Below are 25813 nucleotides of genomic sequence, written 5' to 3' on the forward strand. Positions count from 1 at the left end.
TTTTAGTAACCGAAATTACATAATGATAGGATAATGTTTTCATGGCCAGATAATATTTTTCCTTGAATTATCAGAAGTGATAACTTTTTTGAAAGTTGATAAGTTAATCTTACGACCGTTTGCTGGACAAACCACTGTTTGATTTGCGGTAATTTACAGTAAGAGATATCACTATAATTGATATGAAGAATGGAATATTGACATATTAATGAGTAAATTACAGTGCCCTGTAATGAGTTATTGATATATACAATTGACCTATTTTTCATCTTCAATAAATTTAATGTAACTGTCATATGAGATATATATATTAATCATATTCCTGATTAATTATTAAAATTCCCTATATATCATTTGAGATAATTATAATGTATAACCCAGTGCGACTACAATGGTTTAAGTGGTGGAGTTTGAATCCAGTGGTGCCTTGTTCATTTGTTTTCCTTTAATCATCCAAAGGACTTAGTGACCAATAAATAGAAACAGGATAAAAACTACTTTAAAACAATTAACAAATATTAGTCAAAATTCTAGCCATAATATAATTGTTTCATTGACTAAAAAATAAAGGAGGGGCCGTTTCTCTCCATGAATGTTCTTTCTCCATCTTTTGCCTAAACTGACTCTAAAAAGAAGATTATGGGAAGAGCAATTCTCATTAATATTCATTAACTCATTAGCATACCTCTTCTTAGTTAAAATATTATTTAAAATACCAGTAATTCTATTTTCACTAGTTGCATGGCCAATTCCTGATAACAACTTCAACGCAACTGTAATGTTCCCAGGTCCAGAAACGTAGTAAGGACATCAATAAAACAGTCCATGTGACATCAGTGGCTCAACTTCAGTTTTACGAAGGTACAAGATTACTTTTTGAGCACAAAGAAAACAAACAAAAATAATTTATTTCAACTGCTATTCTTCCCGAGTTACGTCTTCTGCAATTTTGGAGAGTACCCAAGAGCGTAATCAATGTAATCAGCACATGAACATGCATAATTAGCATTTGTGTCAGCGTGCGTATGTAAGAATTGTTGAATACATTGTTATTTTTGTTTTCTTTGCACTCAAAATGTATTCTCGTAGCTTTGCAAAACTGAAGTTGAGCCACTGATGCCACATGGACTGTTTTACCCATGTCCTTACTGCGTTTCTGGATCTGCATTACAGTTGCGTTGTTGTCTACGGGAGGGTCAGAGAGCTGTCAGATTTCATCGAAAAATCTTAATTTGTGTTTTGAAAATAGAAATGACATCGAGGGTGAGTAATTAATGACAGATTTAAAATTTTTGGGTGAACTATCCCTTTAAAAATGTGAATTCCTGATATCAAAAAATCAATTATGATGAAACTGGCAAATCAGAGATGCAGGATGCTAGTATTTATTTATGTAAGAATTATCTCTTTAATGTCTTCATTAAGACATTACTAACATGCTGCATGATGTTGTTGTAATTGATCTAAACCCAAATACTGAGTGGTCTTTTAAAATATATACTTACAAAGTCAAAGACGTTCTCAAGATGTGGCTCTTAAAAGAGCCGTTGTGGTGTATGTAGCTGCTGTAGACAAACAAAAAAAGGGAGAAAAAGAAGAACGCATATGAGTTAGATATGTCTGTACACATTAAAATGTTTTCACTTTCACCAGTGATTATTGATTAGGCATGTTGTGATAAATCTGGCAAATAAGATGTAGCCGCACTGGGTTGTACATAATAATTAACTCAAATGATATATAGGGAATTTGAATAATTAATCAGGAATATGATTAATATATATATCATATTACAGTTGCATTAAAATTATTGAAGATGAAAAATAGGTCAATTGTATATATTAATAACTCATCACAAGGCACTGTAATCTACTCATTAATATTTCAATATTCTATTCTTCATATCAATTATTGTGATATATTTTACTAGAAATTAATGTAAATCAAACGTGGTTCGTCCAGCAAACGGCCGTAAGATTAACTTATTAATTCTCAGTAACGCAATCACTTCTTATAATTCCAGGACAAATAGTTTCTGGCCATGAAACCATTCTCCTGTCCTTATAAAATTTAGATTACTTAAAAGTAACAAATAAGCTTTGTCGTTTTTGACGTTTCATTGACTTTGTAACATGAGCAACTTAGACAGACAATCTGGAGTATATGGAATTTATTAATTGAACAAATGATACATCAAACGATTTATACAGAGTAAATACGCGTACGACAATATAGACAGTAAACTTTGTACAAGACAACAGAATCCAAATGAGGGAGAGGGAGAGAGAGAGAGAGAGAGAGAGAGAGAGAGAGAGAATGAGTGAGAGCGGATGAATGAGAGAATAGGCGTGATTACAGAATCACGCGCTAAGTTATGCAAACTCACAGAGAGTAACCCTTGAAAGACAACAAGAATCAAATCATAGACGAACTTTAAGCAGCATTTAAATCTCCATAGAGAATGATACTTGCAAGTGTCTCTGTGTCTCTTTGTGTGCTGGAGCAGCGTGAGCGTGGTCCCGTAGCTAGGCGTGTTCTTTCTGTTTTCCGGGCTGCTGCGGAATCGCGCGATATTTGAAAAAAAGGTCCAACAAAGCAATGTTTAAGAGTTCGTCTTCCTCGTGTGGATAGGCGAATAGGTGAATAAACTTAGTAAAGAAAAGAAACGAAAACAAAAGAAATAAACGCTCCCGGAGGAGCCATGAAAAAGGCTGTCCTCTCAGCCGCCGTGCTGAGAGGGACGTCGATAGTAGAGCGGACCGAGGCCGCGAAGAAGGACCAGCAGGGGCAGAGAAAAAGGGCAAGAGCGAAGAGAGCGAGGAACTTCATGGGTCAGCTCTTATGGCTTGAAATGGTTCACGCCTCTGAACAACCAATGAATGTCCGCGATCTGAAGCGGGAAAAAGTTCCTTTGTCTCTGGGGAAACACCCACCCTAATAAATTAGGGCTTATCAGATTTCAACAGTGATATTCTAGTGATATTCAAGTTCGTAATTCCAGATTAATACATTTTTCATTAATTTCCTTTATATAAGTGAGTCCGTCAAAGCATGACGATTAAACAGATACCAAAAATAACATATATAAATGATCAAAACATCAAGTTACATTCAAATGCAGAATTACACACATTTAAAGTTTGATTAACACACGATAAAACTGCAGATGCTCCAATTTATATGGAGAACATCTAATGCACCAAAAAGCAATACTTAATACATTTAGAATTCATTGAAAAAAGGTAATAGTTTAGGATACATTGAGAAAAAGGTACCGGTGAACTAGCTTTTTTTCCTGTCCTGTTTCCCAGTGGGGTCATAAAGTTTTATGAGCTGGTCAGGGGTAGGGTTACAGAATCATGACTCTTATTTGAGAACATTAGAATTAGGATAAACACTTCCAATTAATAAGTTAGCACTTATACTCTTCACATAACAAGGATTAACCATTTATGCAACACACAAACATACTCAAAATACATATTATTAAGGACTTACATAAAGAGCTTAAATAAAAGTTTGTGTGTGTGTGAATAGGAATGTGGGGGGGGGGGGGGGGGGTTTCGTTTCTCCTTTGAGGCTGCTCACGTGACTTTGGCATGTCTCATCCTGTGTCGTAAATAATTTAAATCCAGCCAGGCTGGCGCCAGGCCAGGCATTTAGTGTAAAAAGGTTTCATTTTATATGCCTGAAATCAAAATCTAAAAGTGTTAGGTTTGCATTGTTTTAGATTCAACGAACCGTGATTCATTAGTTCAGAACCCATGAATCGATGACCTGCATATCCGTTATATCCCCCCTTTCCGTCGGATGAAGTCCCTGTGTGGACATCATCGGACGGCAATCATCAGGATGGGCAGATGACAGGTGAATCATGATGGTCGTGTAGCAGGTGGATCGTGATGTCAGGTGGTTCATGATGGCAGGTGGTTCCTGGAGCTGACGATTCAGCTTGATGAGGTTCGGTGGTGTCTTTGACTTGGCACCCCGTTTCCGGGGATTCCATCGGAGATCCTGTATAGGATGAAGGTCACGCCAAGGGTCAGGGTGTGACCAATGACAGTGGAGATACACCGTGCAGTGTCGGCAGCAGTCCAGGTACGGACCGCAGATGACGGGTTCAGAACGGGCTGTCGAGACTTGGAGGGCTTGGAGGGCTGTGTCGACGGGAGTAATGTCAATGTGTTGGGTGGCACCTTTCAGTACTTGGTCGAGCAAGTTGACACGGGTGGCAGTGTCATGCTGGTCGTAGGTCAGTGTAGCTGTGAGGACAGGAGTGTTAACGAGCCATCTGTCACCTACAATCTCTGCTTGCGTTTCTGTGACTTGTGTACGTGGCTTGGCTTCAGCAGGGCAGCGTGTGTCGCTGACCAGGGGTTGCAACCCGCAGATTCCTTCAGCGTTGTGTCTGAGGAAGGGTTTGCTAAGGCAGAGATAATGAATGTCTTTGGTCAAAGTACACATGTGCAGGTTTGGGGCCAGGTACAGCTGTGTGTAGCTGTCGTGGTAGGCCACCACATCTGGAATGTGTTTCTTGGTGTGGGTGTTGCTTTCCCACAACCTGACACTGACAATGTCTTTAGGTCTGTAGACTTGGCTTGACTCGCTGATGGGTTGGTTCAGGAGCACATTCACTTCTCTCTGTTTGGGGTTGACGTGCAGTAGGATGGTGCTATCCAGAGAGTTGGCTAGGTGTATTTGTAGCAGGTCAGCTGGCGTGGTGATGGCGTAAGCCAGCACAGTTAGCACAAGGCTTAAGGGTATCATGTATGGTGGGGTTTTACCCGTGGTTAGGCTGTCACTGGAGGAGCTATCCTCCCACAGCAGGTCTGTTGCAGCAGGTCACTGTTGTGAGTCTGGGTAAAGTCATTATGGAAGACAGTAAACAGCGGTTTCGTGGAGTTTACGGTCTGGTTCGCTGCATTGACACTGGACATACCAATGTTAAACGTTCTGGCGGCAGCAGCGGCTCTGTGCAAAGCTCCCGGGAACTGTTTGGAGCGGTGGTGGTGTCCACCTAACTCCATTTGTGTAACAGTCACTTTCTCATGTTGGCTGAACATGTGTTTGACATCGGCCTCATTGTGAGTGAGGGATTCCTCTCTCCATCGGACACCTGTCCAGCTGTATTGGGTTACGGTGCTGGGGTAGTGTGCTCTGTCGTCGGTGATCAGGAGTCTCAGTGGTTCTCTCGGTGGCAGCTATCCTCTCTTTGGCTGACAGCACAGCACGGCAAACCACAGCAGCATCCTGGTACAGATAACAGGGAGAGAGAGAGAGAAAGAGGAGGAAGAAACAAGCGAGGGCTGTCTTTGGTTGGACAGGGCAGTCTCTTTGCTTCGTGGGCGGCAACTGGGTTTAGCTCACCCTGGCTCATGTTTTGCCACATTTTGCTGCTGGCATGACGCTTGCTTCAGTGTCTTGTCAGTGGCTCTGGTGCTGCGTGGTGCAGCACATGATGCGTCATGGAAATATATTGGCATTTTCCCCCTTTTGCTCCGTGGCATTACAAGCCCTGGCATTGTGATGTCAGACGGTGCACAACCCACAATGTTTTTCTGTGCACGCAGCATGTCCGTTGTATCATGCTGTTGCCTGGGGCGTTGGTTGACAGTGACTGTAGACTGGTTGCCAGGGTGGATGGAGGGGTCTGAGATGTGGTAAAGCAAAGTCGTTATGGAGGTTTCAGAAGCTCGCATGTCCGCTATGTTGGTCTGTGTAGACAACGGAGCCAGCGTAAGCGTTTCTGAGGTAGGTAGTTTAGCTAGTAGTTCTTATGCTGTGTGTAATCAGTTCAACCCTGAATGTGGGTGGGTGGGTTGGGAGTGACCACAGCCTGTTGTTTAGTGTGCCAGTTTTGGCAAGGGTGTCAGTTTGATCTTTTAAGTTCTTGTCTAGACCTGGTAGCTTCGAGTGTCCTTTTACCTTCTTCCAGTACACAGTCACCTTGTGTGTTTTTGTGATGTTATCACATTGCTGGAAGGTGTTTGTGTTTGACTGGCTTGTTGTTTGCAGTTTTGAAACCATTCTGTTTACAGCATGGAAGATGGCACACAAAACTGAGTCTAGCATAGTTAGAGTCTGTACAGGCTTTGTTCAAACAGATGTTGAATTCAGCTGGTGAGTCGGCATAGTCGAACAGACACCTGTTGAAGGTGAACTGACGGTCGCCAAGTGTTAATGCCAGTTTGTGTTGGTTTTCCGGGTGCACCGGAATGGTCCAGAATCCAGAGGCCACATCAAGTGTAGGGAGGATTGTGGCTCCTCTGATTCGGGGCATTTCTTGTTCCAGCTGTGTCTTGTGCCATTGTGACAGCGGCACCTGTTGATTCAGTTTCCTGTAGTCAATGGTGGTCGCCCCTCGCAGTTAGTTTTGAGGGCGGGCCAGATGAGGGCTGAGTAGGTGCTGTTGCATGGATAGATGACACCTTTCTCCAGCATAGATTCGATGATCTCCTGCACTGGTTTGTGTGAGGCGATGGGAATCTTGTACTGTTTGACAGAAGTGGGAGGAGCATCAGGGTGCGTAGGTATGCGCACCGTGTGTAGGTTGGTAAGACAACAGTCTAAAAAGTCTTTGGCACAGGATTCTTTGAGCTTATAAAGAACTTGTATGAGTCTTTGGCGATCCGTATCACTCTGAAGTGCATGAGCATCTCGTAGAATTTGCTGCACTTGAGATTGAAAACCTGTGTAAGGCTCCTCCGTCAGTGTGTCATCAGTCAGTTTGGTATTGAGAGGTGTAGCAGCTTCATCAGTCTCACTGACGTTTTGGTGGGAGACTGTGTATACTGCGACGTGTTGGTCATCTGTCAGATCCATTCTGCACACCTGGTCTTTGCTCACCGACGTGACAGATGTGATGGCGACGAATTTGAAGGGTGCAGTGAACAATGTGTTGTTTGTACTCCCTTCGGGTATCAGTGAAGGTAGAATGGGCTCAATGACAGGTAAGTACAAGTTCAAAGTCATTAAAGTCATGGCTCACTTGCCATCCCAGCCGGTAGGCCTTGGGAATGTTGATGTCAGTTGCCGTGCAGTTGTTGCACAGGATGTAGACAATACAAGATGACACTTCAGTGAGGGGTGTGGCTTCAAATGTGAGTCCGAGTTCCACACATTCAGGTGAGGATTGGAAGAAACCCAGCGTGTGGTTTAAGGTTTGACCACATTGCAGGTTGAGCCGAACAGCAACCCCTTTGGTGTAAGCTGGTACCACCGTACCCTGTTCGTTGACTAGGGTGCAGAGGCTTGAACTTGAGCTTGAGCTTTTGTCTGTCGTAGGGGCTGTGTACCCATGGCTGGCTGCTGGGGTTCCCGTGACCTCTGTGACCTGGCAGTCTGGCTCTGTGGGAGTTCCCGTGACCTCAGTGACCTGACAGTCTGGCTCTGGCAACCTTTGTGGCTGGAGGGAAAGAGGTTCTCGCACTTGAGCAAAGTCTTTTAGCTGTTTGAAGTTCAGTAAAGGGTCAAAGTGGTCTAGCAGGTCTTTGCCGATGAGAAATGCATGAGTGTTCATTGGAGAGACATAAATAGGATGTACTAGACCCATTGGACCAGTTGTCAGGTAAATGGAAGCAACCTGTTCAAACTGGATGTCATTCTGGCTGTACGACTGTACATTCAGTTCGCAAGTTCGCAAATTGGAGTCTTTTGAAAAGGTGAAATACGATCACCATAAGGTTTAATCCTGTGTCGATCAGGTCTTCCATGCTCACTCCTTTTTGGCCCACCCCCTTTTCGACAAGGCTGCCAAGGAATGTTGGCATCAGGGCAGGTGTGACGATCGATGGGTGGTTAGGACCTGTCTCGTGTAGCTCGCTGCGAAGGCAGGTAGTCAAAGCAGCATTTTCTGGTACCTTGTGTTTGTGGTACCTGGTGTGAGGACCTGTGCTGTCTCGTTCAGGGTGTGCAGCTGTCAGCTGTGGAGCTTGGGTGATGCTGTCACCTTGTGATGTGACAGTTAGCTCTGTGGTCTGTGGAGGACGAGCAGTGTTCTGGGTGCTTGGCTCATACAGATGGTAGTTAGACAGGGTGTTGGTTTCAGTTCTTATGCTTAGACATAAGATGTCTGGTTCATCTTCCTTGTCTTCCTTGCAAGGTTTCATGTAAAGAAGCTCTTTCAGCACGCTCAGGATCTCTGCTGTCTCAGACGTGGCTGCCCTGTGTTTTTCTGATGTGGGCTCAGGATTGAGCTTACCAGTGTCATGTCGAGAGTGGTTCCACTGCCGGCTGTCGGGGCTTTGTGTCCTGGACGGTGGGGATCGGCTCTTTTTGGGTCGCCGGTCCCAGAATCTTTCAGAGCGCTCGCTCTGGTGCTTTGGACGAGCACCACCACGATTGTGTTGCCCTCTGCTGGCTTGGAACGGTATTGACTCTCTGTAAAAATGTCTGTGACTTTGGTGTTGTAGGGCGCCCTCTAGGGTTAACTCCAAGCAGTGCTCAGAGACAGAGATTTTGGGGTTTTTCACAGTCTTTTCATAAATAGTCTTGCTTGGTGCAAGCTTTGTGGGCTAAGTTCTGTAACTCTTGTGTAGTCATGTTACGCAGACACGCTGGGACTCTGAGATGAAAACTCCAACTGGCATGTAGGTTTCGGAGGAACAGAGTTTTTAAGTCGACATCTTGTTCCATACCTGGTTCGTTGCATGCTCCGAAGTAGTCTTTTCTTAGCTGACTATAGAAAGTCTGTGGGTTTTCAAGTCAGCCCTGTTTGAGGTCCATAGCAATAAGGAGCCCATGGTCTGAGTCTGGATCAGAGAATTCAAGAATCAAAGTTTGTAGCAGTTGCTGGTAGTCTGCTTTGACAGTCTATGGTTGACGATCCAGAAAACTATGCAGATCACGGCTCGGCGTGATTTTTAACAGGTACAATGTGTTCACATCTGTCACGTTGGTGACAGTTTGCAAGTGAAAGTCAATGTCTTGTAAATAAGCGTGAACGTCATGTCCTCCTGCAGGATCTGGATTGCATGTAGGGATGTTTCTGGCTAGCTTGTCAAGTTCTCTGTGAGCCGTGCAGGGTTTAGTGGCATGCTTTCTCTGGAAGGGTTCTCCCCCCTCCATTGTTGACAGGTGTTCTTGTAAGCTGGCTGGTGATTTCTTGAGCCGTGGGCTTACACCCCCTTTTTCAGCTCTGGGTTCTTGGCTGAAAGGGTTGGAGTGGCGGGCCGTGAGAAACTCTGTGGTGTGCGTTTCCACTGATCCAGCCACTCTGTAATCTGTCAGAATGTTTCAGTTCTGTGTGAACAGTGTCAAGTCTCTCTGCAGAGTAAGCTCGTTGATTTTAGCTCGGGCCGCTTGCAAGTGTGTTTTGCAGGCCCAGGTTTTATAGTCTTTTTCTTTCAGTTCAGTGTCTGCTCTTTTTAGGAGAGCGTCACTTTGCTGGAGTTTTTTGTTGAGTTCTTTTCTGGCTTCTCTCTCCAGCTGTTTTCTTTGATCTGTGTCAAGGCGAAGATCTTGCAGGGCATTGTGAAGTCTTTCTACTTCTTTCTGCAGCTCTGGATCTGTGTCGTCCTCTTTCTTGCGCTGGTTTTGGGTCTCGAGGAGGAGCTGATCAAGGCGACTCTGGGTTCGGGCCTGGTCCGTCCAGGCCTCCTCCGCTTGAAACTTAAGCGTTGCTGCTTGTTGTCCAAGGTCGATGTTGCTCCGTTCGCTGAGCCGTGCCTGGGCGACGAGAATGTGAACTAGGCTTCCGAGGATCCTGGCGAGTTCTTTGTAGTAGTCGCTTTGGGTTGGATCGTGTGCCATCAGTTCATCTAGCTCGGTGTCTAGTTGCTCTGGGTGCTGCAGGTTACTGGCGTCCTTGGGCAGGAAGGGGGTCGTCACTGCTTTCAACCATGTCGAGAGGTGGCCCCCGTGGACTGCTGGACTGGATGGCTGGAACATCCTGACTCCCTGTCGGTGAGAGAAGCACAGCACACACACACACAAAAAGACCAATGCAAGTTCGTTCTACGGTTAACGAGCTATATTCATACGGGCTGTGCCATTTATGAGAATTTTGGGGCTAACTGAGCAAACAGTCAGACAGTTCAGTAGCCAATTTACTTGGGTCAACGAAGGACCTGAAATGGAGATTTGACAGGCAGTAGCCTAGCGGGTCGCGTGATGACACCGGCTGCTGGTTGTCGCTCTACTATTTAGCTTCTTTGGTGGCTCTCACAGGTTACTGTCTCTATGTGAAATGAAAGAAACAAATCACAACAGAACAGAGGATAGAAAAAGATCAAAGTGAACCAAAACTTGAAATGAGATTAAAACAATAGTAACACAATGTGTTAGTGAGAATAAGGAGGCCTAAGCCTACTACTAGATTTTAAGATAGGGCCAACAGGTGAGTGGGGCTATCTGAGTAGGAAACCTAGAAAGATGGTGTGGCTTGAAGAAGCAATGGGTCAAACACTTAAAATATATCCAGGGGAATATCTAATATTCTGTGGCTTATAATAAGTGGATGGGTTTTATCACATTGGGTTCACCTGGGTGAATTGAAGCCATTCAGGTGGAAACCAGTGGCTTGGTCAACCTCTCCGGCGCTCCCCAAACACTCAACCGCAGTGACCCCGGCCCTCCGTTACTCTGGCCTTGCGCCCTCTCAAACAGCTTGTGACTTTTAACACAACCTGGCAACACCAAGATGTCAACCGCCAGACACCACTACAAAATTGGGCTGTTCCCTAGAACCCTCTCTTAAAAAGAGAGTGGCCCCGCTTTAGGCCCCGGTTTAGGTACTGGTCCCAGAGATTGCGTCGTGTGTTGGCTGGACTGATTGACTACCGTTGGAGTGCCAAATTGCTGATGTCTCCGCTGCGTGCCACAATGGACAGAGATAAGAGGAACCGAGTTTCACTCACAGCCAGTGTCGGTAACGCTGGTCGGCTCCCTTGCTCACTGGAGACCTGAGATGACTGTCCAATCACCAAGGGAGTTCTACAATCAAATACACAAAGGATGAACAAAAGAAACTTAAAGTTAATTAAGGTTTGGTTTGTTTAACATCAACTGAGTAAATATATATGTAGAAATGAGAGGTAACAGTTTTACCTAATAATGATAAAACAAAAAGGGAATTATGATAAGATGGTAATTATCAAAAATAACCTAAGCCAAAGGAGAGAAGAAAAGGAATAAAAATCAAAAATAACAAAAGACTGGAATGAAACACGGGAGAAGTAGTAGCTGGTTTTCACCACAAGGGAGTTTCACCGTTTCGGTTCCTTGCCGCTGTCGCCTCTGGCTTGCTTAGTTGGGGACACTTCATCTACAGCGATATCGTTGACTTGATTGCAAATAAATGCACAGACACTATTTAACTGAACAGAGATGACATAACTGAATCCAATGATGAACTGCCTTTAACTATCATTTTTGCATTATTGACACTGTTTTCCTAATGAATGTTGTTCAGTTGCTTTGACGCAATGTATTTTGTTTAAAGCGCTATATAAATAAAGGTGACATTGACATTGACAAGGGGGCGTACTCACTCTCTGGGCTTAACCTGGTGAGCAGAAAACTTAATTCAAATTAAAAATTCAAAACTGGTTTAAATTGAAATTTAAAATAAGCATGTAAGAAAGAATTAAAATGAAAATCTGAATAATATCCTATAATAACCAATGATAACAGTAAGGTATCATTAATAATTATGAAATTAATCAAAAAGGGGTCAAAGTAGACATGCAATTCAAAACAGAATTGAAAAGAGAGCAAAGAGCTGAGAGCCGATTTAACAGGAGACTGCCACTAGATGGCTTACCTTCTAAGTGGGTCAATCAGTTTCCACTATTACACAATTACATTTTAATTCAAATCATGTTTGAACCAAACTCAAAGTAAATGTAAACAGTCTGAAATTGTCTAACCTGGAATAATATTCGCATGAGCAAGGCTGTAAATGCAAATAATTATTGAGAATTTAGACATCTAATTCAATTAATCACAAGGGAAATAGAGATTAGCAATTAGAGCGCATTATCTTAAACGACCACGAGATGGCGCATACTTGCACTCATGCAAGCTGGAATCAGAAGGCAGTTTAGTAAGCGGAATTACAGCTGACTTCAATGTGATCTAACTCTGATCATTTGTCAGGCTGATTCGAAACTAACAAACAGACAAAGGTTTTACCTCTGCGGTGCTATATTAAACAGAGCGTGAAGGAAGGATCCGTTCACTGCCAAACACACAACTGTTAACAACAGGAATTTTCCATCTGTTGACTCCCATAAACATTTATCAAAATAGCACTTATGATTTAAATGTTTTAGGTTTAAAATCGGGTAGCTAAGCCAATTTTAGACCAGGAGTTTTTATATCGTTTATTTTTGAATATCACTGTGGTTCACCACCAATTCAATAACGATATTTAATAAGCAAGGCCTTTTTAAACTGAATCAGAGGAACGTCGCTCATGTTCAGATTTACATGTTGCAACTAATAAAAGATTTCTTTATCTTTTAATTATTCATATTAAAATGTTCTCACTGCAGAGAGATCTTGGTCTTTCTTAACAGTATACTTTTAACATTATACTGCAGTGACTATACTGTTAAGTTTCTATAAATACCTAACGTGCTGACTGATCAGCTTTTGCCTCAGTCAGTTAGGAGTGAGTTCGCGTCTTGCGACTTCTCACAAGTACAAATTTCATAGCGCGCGTGCAGAAATTATTAATAACCATATACACAGATTGAACTGGATTGCTCACAAAACGAAGTTTGAAATGCCCGCATTCTCCACCAAATATATGAAGCCGCACTGGGTTGTACATAATAATTAACTCAAATAATATATAGGGAATTTGAATAATTAATCAGGAATATGATTAATATATATATCATATTACAGTTGCATTAAAATTATTGAAGATGAAAAATAGCTCAATCGTATATAGTAATAACTCATCACAAGGCACTGTAATTTACTCATTAATATTTCAATATTCTATTCTTCATATCAATTATTGTGATATCTTTTACTAGAAATTAATGTAAATCAAACGTGGTTCGTCCAGCAAACGGCCGTAAGATTAACTTATTAATTCTCAGTAACGCTATCACTTCTTATAATTCCAGGACAAATAGTTTCTGGCCATGAAACCATTCTCCTGTCCTTATAAAATTTAGATTACTTAAAAGTAACAAATAAGCTTTGTAACTAAGATCGACATTTCATTGACTTCGTAACATGAGCAACTTAGACAGACAATCTGGAGTATATAGAATTTAATAATTGAACGAATGATACATCAAACTACGATTTATACAGAGTAAATACGCGTACGTATAAACCCATGTGACCTCTGTGCATCTCTGATTGCCAGATTCATCATAACACGCATAAATATAAAGAAAAAAAACTCAAGATATAGCTCTTAAAAGAACCTTTGTGTGTGATAATGTCATATAGTTAGAAATTGCTTTGATTTATAGGGGTTTAACTAATAAAATTCTTTAGTGACTTTGCACTGTAAATGAACATCCTTAAAACAAATGGTAATCTATTCTGCTTACCCGACTCATGCAGACTTCTGTCCTGATGTTTGGCTGTAGTCCCTCCATCATCCACTCTTCTGCAACCGGTCTATTTATGGAGACCACCATGATCTAATCTATACAGATCTAGTTGTCTCTTCTCCCACAAACTCCTCTTTCAGGCATGTTTGTTCTTTGTTGTTGTTTGTTGTTGTTTCAACAACGTTGACTGTATTTTTGTATACCAAAACAACTAGGGGGTGTCGACAAACTTCCATTGAGTACCATTAGACCACTCAAGAAGAATTACCTCATATAACCTAGATTTAATGTTGTATCTCCTTCATTCTGCCGCCAGCTCACCAGAACCTCAGGGTGCACCAGCTGTGGATATTACAGGCCAAACTTTGGGTGAGGATCTTTCTCCCACTGTTCACCACCAAACCTCTTCCTATATGTAAACAGTTGTTTAGCACACTGTTGTCTATATTTGAATGGTGAATTTTTAGGCTGCAACCATTATCTTAATCAAATAAAGTTTTAGATTAATTTGATAAAAAGCCACATTTTATTTTTTTTCATATATTAAAAAGGCAAGTTATTCCACAACATTTCCAGTCTTCAGAGAATGCAAATTGAAGAACAGATATGTTTGGAATGTATGATATGTGATACACCATGAAAAAAATAAAATATAAATTATAAAATAAAGTTTGTCCGGAGTTGAAAAGCAGAAGCCAGTTTAACCCAATTAATTATTTTTTTAAAAAGTAAAGAAAAACAAAAGGACAAACTTTTACTACTCATAGTAGGCTATGTCTCTACTCAAGAGTCTCAATGTTCTCTACACACAACTTAACAAGTAACTAAAGTCAAGCAGTATTTAAATTGTATTTATTTACAGAGGTATATGAAGTCACACTTGTCTGTGTGTGAAGATGGTGTGCAGCGCAGATCCATGAATGAATGTTCTGAAGTGAGGTAAACTTCAACAGATATCCCCTGCTCAGGGAGTAGGGAGCAATGAACACTGTGTAGGGACCATGTCAATGGAAACACAGGTTATGCACGAGCTCTCTTCTAACAAGCTGATTATCTGAATCAAAAAGAGAGACTTACAAAATATGTGGAGCTGGTGGGCACGAGGACTGGAATTGAGAACCACTGCTCTAATTAAAGCAAAGTAGTATAGTAAAGTATTATCAAAGATGGCGACATACATACAACTAAAAGTCTTATCACAGTTGATAAGAAAATGCTTCAGTAAAGAAATATTGTTTGCAGTTTTCTCTGACAGATGCTTTGACAGATGTGTGTGGACCTGAGTCATGTTTCTCCAGAGCACAACTTACATTTGATGGTAGAGTCCTTGTCTAATTTTGGAAATAACTGAAGAGAATAGGAGTGCAATGATTCTGACTAAAATTTACATTATACTAAAATATTTATTTATATATATTTATGAGAGCATTAAATGTAAATGGGTATACATGTAATTACTACAGTTACTACACATAAAACAATTGCTATGTTAATTTACTATATTCAGAATATACGTGTATATTTATGTGAATACATGTTCCCCATAACAGTTAACATTTAATGGGTGTTTTGTTTTTAGGATTTTTTATATATTTTATGTTTTAAAATGGCAAGCAAAGAGTTGTTTTGTTTTACAATGTCATGTTTGTATTTTAACCCTTTTTTTGGCTAATGTGTAGCACAACTTACATAAATACATTCACTATATTTGTTTTCTTTGACTTCAGTTTTCACATTGTTTGGAGGACATAATTGGGCAGGATGTAGGGGCCCACAGTTTGGGCACACATACACAGTTCAGCTTTGGGTTTGTTGCTCTGTGCTGTTTAATGTATGGTAGTGAGAACTTGGTTCAGTTTTATTCATTACTGTCAGCTTTCACAGCAATACTGCTAAATGAGCAATTATCTCTATCAAACATGGACCTTAAAGGGATGGTTCACCCAAAAATATTATTCAAGTAAATATTGTGACAATCATGTTCATGAGTCTGATTTCAGTGGCACAGCTGTGTAGTATCTAGTACAGAGGTTGTTGACAGTATTGTGCGCATTGTACATGATGTTCACTGCCCAGTATTGTATTATTGTTTACACAGTAAGTTTTCAGTAACATTATTTCCATATAAAATGCTCTAACATTTTTTTCCTCTTCTTTTCTCCACCAGACACCCTAGGACAACATCCTTAGCACAGATCTACCTATAGCCCTCCATCATTCCCACATCCATCTTGCAACAGTTTCATGAAGTGCAGTCCATAACCAGTTACGGTCTATACCTTGTCCATTGCAAATGTTATAGATTATTCTAATAGAGATCTTTCTATTATTTTTTGAGACTGTTATTATGTACTCTATGTTGTGAATAAAGTCAATAGCCCCTCACCCCGATGCTTTCAGCAGTTAATACATTTAAGTGTGTCCTCAATGTTTTATTATTTAAAGATTGTTTTAAAGTTTATTACAGGCTCAGTGAATTTTTTTTTTTTTTTTCAATAGAAAATAAAGTGTAGTATTAACTGTCATAATCAAGTATGAGACTTTTGTCAGCATCATTAATTCTGTGAGGCAATATGAATCAAATTAACATTTGTATAGTGTTTTCATCCGAAGGCTTCTTCCTCATTCAGTTAAACATCAACGATTTTCTTTGCCTTTGTCACCTTTAACTTTCTCATCGGAGATTGTGAGCATCATTATTTGGAAGAAAATAAGTGATATAAAAACAGCTTTGGATTTCAATATATTGCATGGAATCAAAGAACCACACAAACCTTTGACCTTCATACAGACATGGTATAAATCAAAGTGTTACTCAAATTATCAAGCTTGTAATGTTAATACTAGAAATTCTAAACAGCAGTCAAGTGTGGTAGGCTACAAAGGCTTTAATTTATGCTTTCTACAAGATGACAGACAAGTAATATTAACCAATGATAACGCAAGTAAAATTACAGTTATCTTGAAACGAGTCAAAATGTTTAGTGATAACATTGTTAGAACATCATTCCCTAACATTCTTACAAAGTTTTTAGCAGGTAGTTTTATTTTTGTTCCCAGGACATTCTCTCAAAAGTTAGGATAACATTCTCTAAAAACATTCTGAAAATGTTTAGTGATAACATTGTTAGAACATCAATCCATAACATTCTTACAAAGTTTTTAGCAGGTAGTTTTATTTTTGTTCCCAGGACATTCTCTCAAAAGTTAGGATAACATTCTCTAAAAACATTCTAAAAATGTTTAGTGATAACATTGTTAAAACAGTATGCTGTAACATTCTTACAATGTTTTTAGCAGGTAGTTTTATTTTTGTTCCCAGAACATTTTCCTATAAGATATGATAACATTCTCTAAAATAATTCTAAAAATCTTTAGTGACAACATTGTTAAAACAGTATGCTGTAACATTCTTACAATGTTTTAGCGGGTAGTTTTGTTTTTGTTCCCAGAACATTCTCTCAAAAGATAGTTTAACATTCTTTAAAAACATTCTAAAAATGTTTAGTGATAACATTGTTAGAACATAATTCCCTAACATTCTTTAAAAAAAAAAAAAAAAAAAACACTCAAAATTCTTAAATTCTTAGCTATTACATTCTTAAAACATATAATTTTATTAACCTGAAAAAAAAAAAAAATCAAAATCTAACTCAGCATCACATTTTGTAGAACTCAGTAAAGTGCAGTGCATAATTAAGCGTCTGACTGTTGTTTGCACAGAGTGCTCATCGTCTTTGCTTGTTGTGGTTCTTGCAGAAAAATAATACAGTTGTCTGTATGTTCAAATGTTCTCCTCCTCCAGTTTTCCAGCTATTCTCCCAGTTAGCAGCACTGAGCTCTATTCACTGTGTGCATGATAGAGTTCTTCCTCATGGCCTATAACAGAGGAGCATACAACAGTGTAAACAGAAAGAATACAAATAATTATTACATCTTAAAATCACAAACAATATTGAAAACTTTCTGAACTACCCAGCCTAATTAGTCTTCACAAACTATGAAAAGACTAATTTATTGAAAGTATGCATATGACACCTTATGAGTATATATACTGCTTCAATAAATTTAATTCAATCAATTAAACATGAATACAACAACTTGACATTGGCTTGAAAAGCCCGAACCTTGAGCCGAGACTTGAACTTTTTTTTTAGTTTTTTTTAAATATATTTACTCCAGGATTTTATTTACTTTAATAAAGGCCAATATCTTTTTAATCATATTAAAATGAATGCATCATCTTTAAAGTCAAATTATTAGTTAACAAAAAAAAAAAAGAGAAAAAAAAATGCACTATAGGGCTGTTACCAATCAAATTAAATTTACAGTGCCAAATTACAACTGCAATACATTTTTAATAGGCCTGTAAAAAAAATTTAAAAAAATATATGCGGAGGAAAAAAGAATTTTTAAAATACATTAAACCACCAGTAGAAGATGGGAATTCACTGATTGGTTGGATCAAAACACAGTAATGAGAAATACTTCTGCTGTCATCTTCCTTTGGAACTATTTTCATTGGTGAAACAGAACAAAACAGTCAATATTTTGTCTAAAATTTTCTTGTTTGTTGAACTAAAATCAAGGTAATATTTGCACTCGTAGAAATATTCAGCAAAATAGCTCCCTTGTCATTGTATGTTACTTAAATGCATCATGTTAGAAATAAACTAAACATATTTAATTTTTACCTCAATATGTTTCTATGTTTCTGTGAATTTCTTTATGAGTGGCCTTACACATTTCATTTCTCCATGAAAGTCTCTTCATGAAACAGTTCATGAAACAGCCAGGCAGCACAAGCAGCTGTTTGTGCAGAATGTAAAAAAAAAAAAGGAAAATCAAAAAAGATTCATTTTAACCCACGGCCACCAATGAAATCCCAGAACTCTCTGACCCTCCATAGACAGCAACTGTACTACCACCACGCTCAAGGCACACAAACATAGTAAGGACGTTGTTAAAATGGTCCAGGTTCAATCATAAATTTACGAAGCTAAGAGAATACTTTTTGTGCACAAAAAAAAAATAAAAAGCCACTTTCTTCAACAATTCTTTGCCTCCGCATGTGTTCTGAAGATGAATGAAGTTACGGGTTTGGAACGAAATTAGGATGAGTAATTAATGACTGAATTTTCATTTTTGGGTGAAGCTAAATACAAGTAGAAACAGCGCATCCTTGTGGCGCAGAGGACACAAAAGAGCATACAGTGATCTGGAGTGACACAGAGGAGACGATTGACAAAGGAACTGCTGAATAAAGTCATTTTTGTTTTCTTCGCTTACAAAAAGTATTCTTGTCGCTTCATATAACTCAGATTGCACTTCTGATGGCAGATGGAGTATTCTGAAGACACATTTCATAACTTTTATGGACCTTGACATGGTTATTTACTTGGCAGTCTATGGGACAGTCTCAAGCCTCCAGGTTTTCATCCAAAATATCTTAAATTGTGTTCTGAAGACAACTGGAGCTTTTACGAGTTTGGAACGACATGGGGTAAGTGATTAATTACAAAAAGTTCATTTTAGGGTGGAGTATCCCTTAAAATAATAATGAACAACTAGGAGTGTGCGATATGACAATTTTGGATCGTGGATGATAAAAATGTCTCCACGATCTGCTTTTGAAGAAATATCGTAGTATCGTGCTACAGTGCACATTCTATCAGCTGCAGTTCTGGAGCCTCCGTCATATCGGCTGTACAATGCCACATGCATTCACAGCAGTGTTAACTCAGCAGGAAAGTTACTCATGTGCTAAGCGTGTTCTTTTAAATGTTTCATTCACGTGCTGGTCTGACCTGTGCTTTTTCTGAGCGCCGCATACACCCAAAGGGCATGCGCTAAAGCCTGTCAAATAAAACAATAAAATAAAACAAAACACAAAGAGAAAAACATAAATAAAATCACTCACTGCTCTTGACTGGAGAAATTGAATACAGTTGCTTTAGGAATCGGTTCATATAGTATTTTATTTTTATATTTGTTCATTTAATTTCTTGAATGGTCCTGCTAAATGCACCTATTGCACCTGAAAATAAAGCACTTTGTTTTATTTGTATGTCATGTGTAGTTGTAATTTATATCTTTGTCATTCTTTTATCCTTGTTATTAAAAAATAACAAAATTAATTATCCTCGCCCTCCTTGGCCTAAATATCTGCCATTCTTTTTTTTCTGTTACCTTGAAAGGATTTGTCTTTATATAAGGAAATTTGTTTGGATGTAATTCTCAGACAACTTGCAAAATAGTAAATCCAGCATGACAAAGAATTGTGATATAATTTCCATATCGCCCACCCCTATGAACAACCAATATACAGGTGCTTCTCAATAAATTAGAATGTCGAGTATTAAAATTAATCTGTTGTACACAGACTGAAGTAGTTTAAGTCTGTGGTTCTTTTAATTTTGATGATTTTGGTTCACATTTAACAAAAACCCACCAATTCACGATCTCAACAAATTAGAATATGAAGACGATGAAGATGTATTATTGACAATATTGTATAACCGGGTACCTCAACAACATCCTCAAAACATCCCTAAAATTTTGCAGGTAAAATGTTCTAGATTTGTTATTATGTCACATTACAAGAAAGTTTGATAAAATAATAATAATAACAATAATACACTATTTTCCAAAACATTCTAATTTGAGATGCAACATGTATAACAATAAAACATTGTTATACATGTTGCATCTCAAATTAGAATGTTTTGGAAAAGTTCATTTATTTCAGTATTTCATCCCAAATTGTGAAACTTGTGTATTAAATAAATTCAATGCACACAGACTGAAGCAGTCTAAAGGCCAATTTATACTTCTGCGTCGAGGGTACGCCGTAGTGTACGTCGTAGGCTACGCACGTAGGTGACGCCGTCGTGAGCATTTATACTTCTGCGTTATGTCTGCGTTGCTCTGCAGTTGCACCGCCGAAACGCTAGTTGGCGGGGGCGGGTTTTAATGTTCCACTGTGTTTAGATTCCTCGCGGGTGTTTTGAGTTTAGGCTACTACAACAAGCAATGGCGACTGAAAGAGAGCGGATCATGTTGGAGTTGGAGCTTATTGAGTTTGAAAAACAGTTAATTTTAGTGAAATTACTCAAATTAAAAGGCAGAAACGAGGGAAGGCGTCGGAGGAGATGGTACGTGCGACCCGTGAACCTGATGAGGCAGAAGGAGGGTGAATTTTCTGTGCTTGTCCGGCCACTGAGAGACATGGACGAGGAAATGCACTTCAGATATTTCCGAATATTTCCGTGGTCAACTTGGTCAGTAAATTGTACTGGTGTAAAATATATACACCAATAAATGACATGCAACCATGTAAATAAAGACCAGTTTTAACTGTTCACGTTGTTTCTTCTTTAATTACAGTAACCTGCACAATACAATGTGCAAACTATGTATAAAATAATGTAACATGTAAAGGTGGTCTAGAATTGTTTATATTAAATATAGATGCAAAAGAGCAAACTATACACAAATAAATACTGTTATTGATCTTAATTTGCTGTAACCTGAACCATACAATATGCATACAGCAGGAAATGACATAATTGGTTTCAAACTATATATACAAATAGGTTAAAATATGTAAAAGTGCAATGTATAAAGGTGCAATGGTCTAGAATTGTAGATTAAAAATAGATGCTAAAGAGCAAACACACACAAACGGGTAAACTATACATTAATCTTTATTTGCAGTAACCTGCACAAAACAATGTGCAAACAGCAGGAACAGGCAATTTTTTTGTATGCAAACTATATACACAAACGGGCATACTATGTACAAGTTAGTACAAAGTATTAAGGTGCAATGATACACTATTAACAATAAAAATGCACGAGAAAACTGTACACAAAAGCTACAAACTATATAGTATAACCTGCACAAATAGGTGCAAACAGACAAAATTATTAAAAAACAAAATGCTAAAGTGCATACTATTTACAAAAATGTGCAAACAATAAAACCTGCACAAATAAGTGCAAACAAGCAAAATATGAATAAATGCAAAAGTGCAAACTATATACACAAATGTGCTAACAGACAACTTACTAAAAGATGCAAAAGTGCAAACTATATAAAGATAGTGCACAGAATTAAAAGGTGCAATGTTGTACTGAGGACTGAGATGTCTGGGGGGACTGAAGCGATGTCTGGGGGGGCTGAAGCGATGTCTGGGGGGGCTGAAGCGATGTCTGGGGGGACTGAAGCGATGTCTGGGGGGGCTGAAGCGATGTCTGGGGGGACTGAAGCGATGTCTGGGGGGGCTGAAGCGATGTCTGGGGGGGCTGAAGAGATGTCTGGGGGGACTGAAGCGATGTCTGGGGGGACTGAAGCGATGTCTGGGGGGGCTGAAGCGATGTCTGGGGGGGCTGAAGAGATGTCTGGGGGGACTGAAGCGATGTCTGGGGGGGCTGAAGCGATGTCTCGGGGGGCTGAAGAGATGTCTGGGGGGACTGAAGCGATGTCTGGGGGGGCTGAAGAGATGTCTGGGGGGACTGAAGCGATGTCTGGGGGGACTGAAGAGATGTCTGGGGGGACTGAAGCGATGTCTGGGGGGACTGAAGCGATGTCTGGGGGGACTGAAGAGATGTCTGGGGGGACTGAAGAGATGTCTGGGGGGACTGAAGCGATGTCTGGGGGGGCTGAAGCGATGTCTGGGGGGGCTGAAGAGATGGCTGGGGGGACTGAAGAGATGGCTGGGGGGACTGAAGAGATGGCTGGGGGCACTGAAGAGATGGCTGGGGGGGCTGAAGAGATGTCTGGGGGGACTGAAGAGATGTCTGGGGGGACTGAAGCGATGTCTGGGGGGACTGAAGAGATGTCTGGGGGGACTGAAGAGATGTCTGGGGGGACTGAAGCGATGTCTGGGGGGACTGAAGCGATGTCGGGGGGCTGAAGAGATGTCTGGGGGGACTGAAGCGATGTCTGGGGGGGCTGAAGCGATGTCTGGGGGGACTGAAGCGATGTCTGGGGGGACTGAAGCGATGTCTGGGGGGACTGAAGCGATGTCTGGGGGGACTGAAGAGATGGCTGGGGGGACTGAAGAGATGGCTGGGGGGACTGAAGAGATGGCTGGGGGGACGGTGGACATGCTAGTTGGTCGTTATTGGCTGAAGGTCTCACAACAGCCGAACCATTGGAGTTTGAGCTTGAATCGCTCCCATCCTGTGATTATGAAAGAAATAGCAAATAGTGTAAGTTAGTCTTTTATATATAAAAGCTGATGCATCCAGTGTTAATTCACAGATAAACAGAGCTATGAATACTGCATATTCCTACATTGCAAATGCTACGTTGTTGCGTTTGTATTATCTGCAAGCCCAATATAATAACAATCTATTACATATAATATAAATACAATATAATTAAAACCCATTACACATGCTTTTTGTTTCCCAGGTATATTATTTTTGCACTAATCAATAACGTTACGGCGTGGTAGCATTGCTAGTTAAGTTAGCTAACCTAAAAACAACAGAGGTTCATAAAGGACGTGCATTATTTACCTTATCGTCAAAGTTTGACTCCGTAAGCCGGTGTTTCACATGAGGTGCCAGCCAAGACAGGAATAAATAAAACGCTGGGACTTTTTTCCCTCCTGGATCCCCGCTCCTTGTGGCGAGCTTTTTACGGAGGCGAACGTACTTGTCTCGACAGTTCTTCCATCTCTTCATACAATCCGCTAAATCCAAACCGACGTTGGAGGAAATCTCTCTCCACGAATTCGCTGCCATCTGGCAGTCTTTGTATTCTGCAGAAGACGAGTCATACAGATGGCTGTATTTCCGCACTTCTTCAACTAATCGCTCGGTCACTTGGTCCATTTCCATTTTCTTCACTGAACTTTCACCTGAACTTCTGAATTTAAAAATGGCGGGCGGTGCAGAAGAACACGCCGGAAATGCGTAGCCGGAAATGCGATGCTACCAAGCCGACCAATCACAGATCTTGCGGTCCGCGTCGCCGCGACGCGTAGTTACATTTTTGAGGAGTGGTCTCTCAGTTTGGTTCACTAGGCTACACAATCATGGGGAAGACTGCTGATCTGACAGTTGTCCAGAAGACAATCATTGACACCCTTCACAAGGAGTGTAAATCACAAAAATCAATTGCCAATAAGCTGGCTGTTCACAGAGTGCTGTATCCAAGCGTGTTAATCGAAAGTTGAGTGGAACAAAAAAGTGTGGGGAAAAAAAGATGCACAAGCAACCGAGAGAACCGCGGCCTTATGAGGACTGTCAAGCAAACTGGATTCAAGAATTTTAGAGAATTTCACAAGGAATGGACTGAGGCTGGGGTCAAGGCATCAAGAGCCACCACACACAGAAGTGTCAAGGAATTTGGCTACAGCTGTCGTATTCCTCTTTTTAAGCCACTCCTGAACCACAGACAATGTCAGAGGCATCTTACCTGGGCTAAAGATAAGAAGAACTGGACTGTTGCTCAGTGGTCCAAAGTCCTCTTTTCAGATGAGAGCAAGTTTTATATTTTTTTTCGGAAACCAATGTCCTAGAGTCTGGAGGAAGGCTGGGGAAGCTCATAGCCCAAGCTGCTTGAAGTCCAGTGTTAAGTTTTCACAGTCTGAGATGATTTGGGGTGCAATGTCATCTGCTGGTGTTAGTCCATTGTGTTTTTTTGAAAACCAAAGTCACTGCACCTGTTTACCAAGAAATCTTGTAGCACTTCATGCTTCCTTCTGCTGACCAGCTTTTTGAAGATGACGATTTCATTTTCCAACAGGATTTGGCTCCTGCTCACACTGCCAAAAGCACCAAAAGTTGTGTTGGTGTGCTTGACCAGAGAACTCACCAGACCTGAACCCCAGAGAGAATCTATGGGCTATTGTCAAGAAGAAGATGAGAAACAAGAGACCAAAAAATGCAGATGAGCTGAAGGCCACTATCAAAGAAACCTGGGCTTCCATACCACCTCAGCAGTGCCACAAACTGATCACCTCCATGCCACACTGAAATGAGGCAGTAATTAAAGGAAAAGAAGCCCCTACCAAGTATTGAGTACATGTACAGTAAATGAACACTTTCCAGAAGGCCAACAATTGACTAGATTTTTTTTTATTTATTATTATTGGTTTTATGAAGTATTCTAATTTGCGGAGACAGTGAATTGGTGGGTTTTTAGTAAATGTGAGCCAAAATCATCACAATTAAAAGAACCAAAGACGTAGTCTACTGCAGTCTGTGTGCATTGAATTTATTTAATACACGAGTTGAATTACTGAAATAAATGTACTTTTCCTTGACATTCTAATTTATTTAGATGCACCTGTACTATTAATATGCAAGCTAATAAGCAAAAAGTTAAAAGTGAGAGCTGAACTCTAAAATAAAATGTTACCAATATTAACGTTACCTAGAAAGTAGAAACTAATTTACGTTACAGTACCTTTGTTGTAAATGAAGACTTTTATTGCATCATCCGTGTTCATCTTCAAGCAGGCAGTTTGGGTTCTGGATGAAAACAAATCTAGCTGTTATTAAAAAGAAGCATCCAAAATTAATGCAACGGTCATATAATTCCAAGAAAGTAAGTTCAAGCCCCAATACTTAAAGATATCTAACGCTATAACAAATGTGCATGAGAAACACTAAAAGTATATATATAAAAAAAAAAGATGAAGAAGAATCGTGTCATCCTAGATTGAAACTGATTTTTGTGTATGCAAATACGCAAAGGATAAAAAGAAATATGTAAACTGAAAAAGCCATAAAGAAATGTAACGTTACAGGTAATTATTGTGAAAGGGAGAGTTCCGCTGACCTGACCTGGACACAGGTTTGTTGTTAAGGTCACGCACTGTACCCTCGAGTAAAGCATCCTCCAGCACCTCTGTACCCGATTCCGCCGCGTTTGAAGTGTGCAAAAACTCCGTCTGTACTCAATTAAGTTCCGTCAAATAAGACGATTCCGACCACGCACACTGTACATCAATATCTTCAACAACCGTTCGGTGTTCGCGCGTTTCGTCGATTTCAAATTACCTTACGTCACGAGAAAAGTATGCAGTGATTGGTGGATTTAAACATGGCCCAATCAGCGCTTGTCGTCTCCTGTAACACGTTCGGCAACAGATAGTCTATCAAATGCATTTTGTAATCGAGACCCTGGAATTTAGCTGACTTACCACTCAAGGCAGCCATTTTAGTAATGTTTTAGCTGTATTTTAACTTGTCACATTACTATAAAGTTATTTTTTTTCAAGAACATTTTGTCATCTCAGTCCTCAAAACGATATCCTCATAGCATTTTCCTT

General features: G+C 40.2%; 1 protein-coding gene and 2 long non-coding RNA genes across 5 annotated transcripts; 1 reads left to right on the top strand and 2 right to left on the bottom strand.

Moving 5' to 3' along the window:
- Positions 1–565: 565 nt before the first annotated feature.
- On the top strand, positions 566–13989 carry LOC132107351 (uncharacterized). Its single transcript, XR_009424285.1, has 3 exons — positions 566–861; positions 13531–13664; positions 13837–13989. It is a non-coding gene; the product is annotated as an uncharacterized LOC132107351 (long non-coding RNA).
- On the bottom strand, positions 8992–10546 carry LOC132107350 (uncharacterized). Of its 2 annotated transcripts, XM_059513579.1 has the most exons (3): positions 10482–10546; positions 10068–10175; positions 8992–9897 (listed from the first exon to the last, which is right to left on the bottom strand). In XM_059513579.1, the coding sequence occupies exon 3, from the start codon at positions 9886–9888 to the stop codon at positions 9235–9237; it is 654 nt and encodes a 217-aa protein (XP_059369562.1). In that variant the 5' UTR covers positions 9889–9897; positions 10068–10175; positions 10482–10546; the 3' UTR covers positions 8992–9234. The 2 variants fall into 2 exon arrangements, with proteins under 2 accessions (XP_059369562.1, XP_059369561.1); XM_059513578.1 differs by lacking the exon at positions 10482–10546 and having other exon boundaries at positions 10068–10306.
- A 3116-nt stretch (positions 13990–17105) lies between the features above and the next one.
- LOC132107352 (uncharacterized) lies at positions 17106–25427 on the bottom strand. 2 transcript variants are annotated; one of them, XR_009424287.1, is made up of 4 exons: positions 25321–25427; positions 24946–25010; positions 17952–18024; positions 17106–17399 (listed from the first exon to the last, which is right to left on the bottom strand). It is a non-coding gene; the product is annotated as an uncharacterized LOC132107352 (long non-coding RNA). The 2 variants fall into 2 exon arrangements; XR_009424286.1 differs by having other exon boundaries at positions 25326–25425.
- Between the last annotated feature and the right edge of the window lie 386 nt (positions 25428–25813).

This window comes from Carassius carassius, chromosome 27 (assembly GCF_963082965.1).
Source record: "Carassius carassius chromosome 27, fCarCar2.1, whole genome shotgun sequence".
In the NCBI taxonomy this organism is placed as follows: domain Eukaryota; kingdom Metazoa; phylum Chordata; class Actinopteri; order Cypriniformes; family Cyprinidae; genus Carassius; species Carassius carassius.